Below are 8,356 nucleotides of genomic sequence, written 5' to 3'. Positions count from 1 at the left end.
CAGCAATACAAATAGTAGTAACAATAATGAAAGTAATATAACAATAAATCACACTTACTAATATCTTTCTAAGGCCCTGGTACTGTTCTAAGTACTTTGCACATAAGGACTTGTTAAATCCTTACAAAACCCTATGAGGTACATACCATAATTATCCCCACTTACAGAAGAAGAAACTGAGGTAGGGTGAGATTATTTTCCCAAATTCATAGAGACTAAACACAGGCAATCTGACTTCAGCATTGATAATCTTAACCACCATGCAATCCTGCCTATTAAGAAACATTAAATGGGGATTGTGAAGCTAAAAAGATAGAATGTTATAAAGATGTGTATATTTAAAGTTTAGAGAGGTTTTTTAATCATAGAATTTCAACATAAATCTGCCCTTCTAAAAAAGCTAACATCAAATGTGAATGGCTCGTGGTATTCAGTTTTGCATATTGAGTTTTTAACAAGGCCTCACCCTGTCAAGTTAATACAAGAAGAACTGGATTATAGCAAACTAGACGTTATAGAATACTTGGAAACACTGCTTAAATTTGCATCACTTTAAAAGCTCATTACCAACAAAGAAAAAAATGAAATACTTGACATTTTGGTATCTGTGATATTAAAAAGAACTAATATTTAATATTCAAGTGGCAACAGCTTGTAGAGTTTGCATACAACACCCACAGGGATCGATTTTTCTTTAAAATGGCCTTTAGGAGCCAGCCTTTTAAGCAGCTGACGCCTCCATTCTCTGCATCCCTCTTTCCTGCCAGCACCATGGGGCTCACACAGAGTGCAGCAGCAGACGTGTAATTCTTCACTGCAGGATTTGTCTTTGCAAATAATAGAGAATGTAGGAAATTAAGAAAAATGTAATTGTGCTGAATCAACCTCAGTGTAATCTCTACTTCTAAAAATGAATAAATGTCTTTTGAGGGCTTTTCTCCATATGCCCTCTTGTCCCCTCTATGCCCCATCCATAGTAGAGAGAAGAATCATCATTACCTAATTGATCGTCAGTCATTCCACACCTGTACCAAGGCTGCAAAATGACAAGGATACTGTTGCCTGGCATTTCTCCAGAGTGACTAATTGACACAGTACTAATTTACTCACCTGTAGAATTTTCAACTTCCCCAGCCTACTGTCAAGAAGATGCATAATAATGGGAAAAAAAGGTTTTAAAATGCTGAACATCATGAAATATTTCACTTATCTTCCAACAGAAAACTTCCACTAAGCTACTTGTTAGGTGGTTATAATTACTCACTGCTGGAGGGAAAAATGGTCATGTATACATTTATGTGATAGAATAATAGGAATAAAATGAACCACTCTCTTCTGACATTAGAATTTTAAAAAGGCGGATCAAATTCCCTAAAATATGTTTCTTTATCATGGCTTAGAGTGAGTATAGCAGTTCAATTACTATTATATCCTACCCTAGAAAGTACTTCCTTCTTGTTGTTAATATTTTTCAATAAAATGCTTTTCCTCCATCAAATAGTAAGATATCAGGAGGCTGAGACAGGAGGATTTCTGGTTCAAAGCCAGCCTCAGGAATGGGGAGGCACTAAGCAACTCAGTGAGACACTGTCTCTAAATAAAATGCAAAAAAAAAAAATAATAATAGGGCTGGGGATGTGGCTCAGTGGTTGAATGCCCCTGATTTCAAACCAATAAAATAAAATAGTAAGATAAAGGAGTATTTTGTTAGATTGTCCCCCCCACCCCAGATATGTAGAAAAGTTCAGGAAGAAGGCAGGCATAATAAACTTTAAGCATAAGCTAGTAACTCAAGTTGGGAGATCTTTGCCAAGCAGTCTGGCTCCAGGATCTTTTAATGGTAGGTTGTATTCTTGAAAATTAATATTTGCCATGGAAAATTATTACCCACATGTATAATAGCTGACTTTTCTGAAGATCTTGCCGTTGGTGGTCCTCACTGTGATTCTTAGATATGTTTGATGCATCTGTGAAAATTACATAGAAACTGTTTGACCAATTTTAATATACATATGTGATTGCTTAAGATACAAGTGAAATTTGGGGATAAAAAAATCTCAGGATCTCCTAAATGATTTTGAATAGATTTGATCATTTAATTCTTATTAGCTCTTAAATACAATTTCTATCTGTTGTTCATTGACCCATCCTCTAATGTAAATAAATCTCAAGAGCAAAAATAGTTTTCTGGTCCAGTCTGGAGAATGTGAATTAAATAGGTTTATTGTCATTGGTGTAAAATATCACTTCAGAAACCTCAATATGCTAACCTGCACTGTGAAGAAAAGGGAACTGTCTTTTCCAACCTTACTTGACCCAAACTGTTCCAACACAGCACATCTCTGCAGCCAAGAGTCTGCAGAATAGGTTCTGCCTTGCCTGGTGCCTGGCACAACACAGGTGCGCAATACATCCTCCCGAAATTTCAACATTATCCACTTTCAATTGAATTTAAATTGTCTGTGGTATTCTTTGCCTTAGATTTCACGAGGATAAATATGCAAATAGAATCAGAAACACAAACTCGTTTCTTCTAACCAGATCTCGGCCCACATATTCCAAGGTAAAAGAGTAGTGAAATAATCCATTCTGGCATGTTGACCTATAGCAATGCTATTACTTAAAATAGAATTTTTAAGTGATAGAAAAGAAGGAAAACAGCAGCTTCCTACCGGCACATGCCTTCCACTTAGCATATCTGAAAGACCGGTTTCCTCATTTCAAAATTGATAGCCAACTCTTTTTTGTTGTTGTTTTGCTATTCAAATTTCTGCCCCCCTTTTCCAGCCTATTTGCTCTAACACTGAATTTTAAGCATCTCTAAAAATGCTTGATATGTTATTATTCTTTCCAGATATCCTCTGAAAGCCAAGCAAAGAACATTAAGGAAGAAAGGAGGAATGAGGCTGGATACCGTGCTGTGAGAAGAGGCGCTTCAAGGAGAGGGGGACTCGCTACCCGGGGCTCACGGTGCTATCAGCATGAGAACTTACCGGTACTTCTTGCTGCTCTTTTGGGTCGGTCAGCCCTACCCAACTTTCTCCACTCCGTTATCTAAGAGGACTAGTGGTTTCCCAGCAAAGAAAAGGGCCCTGGAGCTCTCTGGAAACAGCAAAAATGAGCTGAACCGTTCGAAAAGGAGCTGGATGTGGAATCAGTTCTTTCTCCTGGAGGAGTACACGGGATCGGATTATCAGTACGTGGGCAAGGTAGGATTCCTGTGCGCGCTTGCACATTCTGGGTTTCAAAGCCTGAAGAAGCTACTTCTCATAAATAGACGGGGAGGCTGTGAACTGTTCCCCAGTACAGTGAGAATTGTTGCTTATCTGGTAAGACTTCTTTTTTTTTTTTTTTTTTTTTTTTTCCTACTTGAGTAGTTTCGGGAAGAAGACTGTAGCAAGAAGCTGAGAAATGTTAGCTGTGCCACAAAGAAAAAGAAAATGCTTCAGTGAAAAAATGAAACGCCCACAACCATCCGCATAGGATTATCATAAATCCTTTGATTTTTACTTTAGCTTGAAAAATGGGGTCCAGCTATTTTATAAAGCAGGGTGGATTAAAAATAGGAATAGAGAGATTATGCTGTAAGGAGAGGTAGGTTCCTTTTCCTCATCTGAAAGCAAACATTCTGAGCTGGAGTCCTTTGGCCAAATTCAAATTAACTGTTTCTTAACTCTGCTACCTATGCCGGCTCTGTTCTGGACCAAATGAAGATTTTTGTTGGCAAAACCCAGCACCATGGGTCAGATGGGGTGGTTATCTTGGCAGTGGTTACTATTTAGCCTTAATCTCAGTAATTGGCAAGAATGAGATGTTTTAAATTCTTATGATTTACTGTAGCCAGGTTGACAAAAGAGAAAAAAAAAATGGTTATGTAAAGGTGCTATTTTCTAAACAGTTTCTGACCATCTTACTGACTCTAGAAAGTAGAGTGAGGAGGCATGGCTTATTATAGCCCTTACAATTCCTGGAGCTGAGTCAGAGAAGCAACTTGGGTTGGCTGTCATCATGAGTGCCACTGAAATCGTATCATCCCCTACCTTCCTGTTGCAGAATATCTGCATACTGCAAAGAGGTAAAAGAAAAGCCAGGGATGTGGGCTCATGCTTTGCAGATTCTGCGTTCCATAAGGTGGTATTGATGAGAAAAATGTATTGATACGATACGCATCCCTTACATAAACAAATTGAGAATGAACGTAAAAATACAGATATAAAATGTCTTCATTTCTTATCATAGCAATTATTTTTGAATGCCTCTATTAGGGTATCACGCAAATAGAATAAGTCTTGCCGATTCCAAGAGCTGCATGTTCACACTTCAATCTGTGATCAAATATCCCTGAATCACTGTGTACAAATATTCTAAGTATTTACCACTATGAATGAAGGAGAAAAGCCGACCGTGGCTTAGGCTGAGATAACCAGGCAATGTTCCAGTGAAGTGAATTATTAATGTGGAATAAAATAGGAAAGGGAGTGCTCAGTGAAGGGGTGAACATCAACATAGATCCCCCAAGGATGTAGCCACGGATTTGCTGTGAAACTCACACACTGTGTGACCACTGAGGAAAGACAGTTCATTGACTTGTACTGCATTTCCTTTGTGAAATTTGAAAAACGCAGTGTTAAAGCACTTTTTACAGCACAAATATCTTATTGCCAGAGAAGATTAAGTTTTAAAAAGTGCTTTGTCTAAAGGATTGACCCCCCCCTTCCCCCACTTTTTTTCTTTTCTGCTTTTCTTCTCAAATTGTGATGCCGTGTTATGTCAATGGTGCCACATATTCTTAAAGAAAGTCCAGGATATTTCAGAATACTAGAAGCAGCGGCAGCTAAAACTGCATAAGAATCAGTTGCACAGTTATAATTGTGAGAGGTCCAATTGCCATGGGGAAAAGTTGCAAGCTGTGGACTCAAGCAGATCCGAGGAGCATCCCTGTGCTGCCAGTTGCCACTGTGACCCAGGGCAGGTTATTAACTGTTTCAGGTTTTCATCTCTTCATCTAGAACATACAGGAAGCAATGCATACCTGATGGAGTTGCAGGGTGGTTTGAGACAGGCAGTGTAGGCTAGCACACAATAGGTGTGTAAAGAAACTACTATTACTGGTGAAAAATTCATTGGATATGCTCTATTAAACATATGTGCAATGCAGTGGAGTGGAGCATTGACTTCTATATCACTGCAGAAGTAAAATGGGGTAATTAACAAATCTCAGTGGGTGGAAAATGTAGAGGATAATGGTAAAATCCCTTTGCAGTGATGGCTTTAGCCAGACTCGTCGCACGTGGATATTTTGAAAAATTTCCCTACCTCACCATCATTTGCTCTTCCCTCTTGCCCCTCCCTCAGCTCCTCGCGTAGTTATGAGACATGAGGAAAAGAAAAAACAATTTTCAGGAAAAAAAAAAAGAGAGAAACAAGTGTCCCTCATCTGTGGCCATTTGGTCACCTTTAATTGACATGGAATAAAACAGACACCTGATATAATAATTCATATCGTCCATGTCAGGAAACTTTTAGGACAATGTTAGACTAGAGCAGAGGTTCCAAAACTTTCTCTAAAGGTCTTTTTCACAGTCTCCTTAAGGTAAAAGAAACACCTAATGTCTCCATGTATTAAATAAGCTCAAACAACTTAGTATTTCTGCTCTAACAATCTAGTAACTCTTCGAAAAAAAAATAAAATGTCTTAATTGACAGAAAAAATAATATCTTTATTTCACTCTTAACCACAGTTACTTACAAATGGAATATATGCATTTTTTGTGCATTGCACAACTTTTCAATCAGATCTGATACCACCCTCCTTGTTTCCTTTTCCACAATGATTTTTGTACTGTGGTTGCTTTTATCACAGCCACTATGGAAAACTTGGGTTACAAATGACATCATCCAATGGAGTGCAGCACCACCTACTGTAGAAATTGAGAACTAACTTGAACCAGTAATTCTCAAGGGGGCTGATGGCAGTGATATGTGCCTATCTGTCCCATGAACTTTTTAAAAAAGTTCAGAGGAGTTTCCTGCTGCATCCCAGGCTGCCTCGGCACACACTCCGGGGAACCATGGGACTCTAGTTAGGTTGGCACATAAGATGCACAAAAACTAAAAAAGGCTTCAATCTTGCCATTAGCCCTACTAAACAATAATTACCCAGAGCCTAACAAGGTTGCCTAAAACAGAGAAGATCGATCTGATCCGTATGTGGAAGGATAGAAGTGTGAAGTGAGGAAAAGTAATGCTGTTGAGCACATAGAACTTAAATTCCAAAGAAAAATATTTTCTATGACAAACACTTGATGTTTATATTATCTTGGGGTAAATCAGAAGAGATAGCCGCGACTGTGGTGGAGCAAGTAAAATATGAGATGGGAGTGGGGAGCAGAGAGCTTTCAGGGGTACGAGAGGAAAAGGGGGGTCACAGAAGGTCACGAGAGCCAAAGAGGAAATCCCAGGTCCAATGATGTCAAGAAATAGGCAAGAGTGTGCTTAGAAGCTGAAGCCCAAGCTAAAGCAGTGGGACTTGCCTCCTCTCCCTGTCTTGATGCCCCTCCGCCGTCCACTGTGTTGCACAACCAGTGAGATGAGAGGGGAAACAAGAGAAAGGTAGGGCTGGGGGGAATGCATTCCCTGAGATGAAAGTGGTGAAGAACAATTGTAGCTGAAATACTGATGAATCAAATTCTCATTTACGAGAAAAATCTCAACAATTCCACTCATACAAAAAGGTGATGGCAGGTAGAGGTAACTGGAGAGGAGTCCTGTGCTGGATAAGAGTTTGTGACCATAAGATATAAACATAGATACAGATATAGATAGGGATATTTTTTTTCCTAAAATGCATAACAACTTTTGCAGGCAACCTTGAGGTGCTTTAGCATAAGCAGCATCTGTGAGAGCTTGTTCAAAATATACCATCTCAGGCCTCACCCCAGAGCTTATAAAATCAGAATCTGTGTTTTAACCAGAACCCCAGGTGAACTATTGGTACAATAAAATTTGAAAAATGCTGCTTTTAAAACACTTTGCTTGGGCCTTACCTCCCCAGAGATTCTGATTCATGGAGGTTTTAATTAAGTATTGGTGATCCTAACATGTTACAAAAGTTAAGAACCACAATCCTAGGATGTTATTCTTGCCAATCATAATAACAAAATGCAGCAAGTTTGGTGATAAAATGGGCATCTGTGGTGTTTCATAAATATAAAGGAAAGAGGCCCACCAGGCTTTGGGGTTCATCAGAGCTTCCTAGAGGAGTTGATGTTTGAACCCCATTTTAAAGGGAGAGCAGGTGTTAGCTCACACTGCAGAGGGAGGGAGAGTTGCCATTATCTCCTAGTTAATTGGATACAGAAGCTAAAGGTCCAGAGTCAAAGGCTTAGAAATTGAACAACCAGATCAGTGGAAGTGTCCCTGATGACACCAGAAACTAAGAAGAGCCTGTTTTCTTGTCAGGGACTAAAGAGAAGAGTATTTGATTTTATACAGAGTCCACTTGGGTTATCTCTGGCTCAGGTAAACTTAATAGAAAAATGGGAGGGAAACATTACAATACCAAATTTTCAGAAACCCTTGCAAGCTCTACATAATATAGCAATTTCTTGATCATGATTGATATGTAGTCTAAGATTATAATACAAAAAGAAGAGCAAAGGTAGCAAAGGTAGATTGGATTTTGAAGGTGTGGGCATTCACTAATACAAACATGAGTGTATTAAAATCTCAGAATTAGGTCTAACTTCAAGCTAAAGATTACACATTGTTGTTATTAAGCAGCCCCAGGTTAAGTCTCTTGCACCTTATCTTCTAGTGTTCTTTATACCTTCCTTCCACACAATGTACTCAGAAGACATCATTCCATTAGAAGTGTTTGAGGTGCTTTTACATCTAGTAGCTTACAAGGACGTCTGTTTTTATGTAATTTAATAAACTCTACTTTCATAAGTATTTTCTGACATTAGCTTTTGGAAGTTGGCAATGGTTTTCTTCTGGTAGGATTCTAAAACAGTGATATGTTGTTGGTGGTGGTGGTGTTTTAATATCATGAATTTTTAGGTTCTATTTGAGGCTCCAATGTGCAGGTTTTCCCAATATGCATTTCTCTTAAGTCTTTAAAATTGACATCTTTCAATTCAAGGAAGTCACTCTTCTCAAGATAATTAATTAGACAGCAATGTTTTAAAAGCCCATAAAAATAAAAGTCATCATCCATATGCACCTTTAAAATTAGGGACGGGCAATTATTTGTTCCCATCATTATCTGATCCAAACTTAGCAAACATGGAGCAATATTTTATCCATTCTGCAAGAACAGTTAAAAGATGATGATGTTAAAGAATCACTTTCTTTT

At 38.5% G+C, this 8,356-nt stretch overlaps 1 protein-coding gene across 2 annotated transcripts in view; it reads left to right on the top strand.

The window, feature by feature from the left end:
• Positions 1-2,981: 2,981 nt before the first annotated feature.
• Positions 2,982-8,356, top strand: part of LOC113183740 (cadherin-6) — a 49,795-nt gene continuing 44,420 nt past the window's right edge. The window contains exon 1 of one of the 2 annotated variants that reach the window (XM_077795571.1): positions 2,982-3,209. In XM_077795571.1, coding sequence (XP_077651697.1) covers positions 2,982-3,209 — 228 coding nt within the window. The remainder of the gene's footprint in view (positions 3,210-8,356) is intronic. The other variant, XM_026390136.2, reaches the window with a different exon arrangement.

This window comes from Urocitellus parryii, chromosome 1 (genome assembly GCF_045843805.1).
Source record: "Urocitellus parryii isolate mUroPar1 chromosome 1, mUroPar1.hap1, whole genome shotgun sequence".
In the NCBI taxonomy this organism is placed as follows: domain Eukaryota; kingdom Metazoa; phylum Chordata; class Mammalia; order Rodentia; family Sciuridae; genus Urocitellus; species Urocitellus parryii.
Note: the sequence above shows the minus strand (reverse complement) of the source record. Positions and strands in the feature narration are given on the sequence as shown.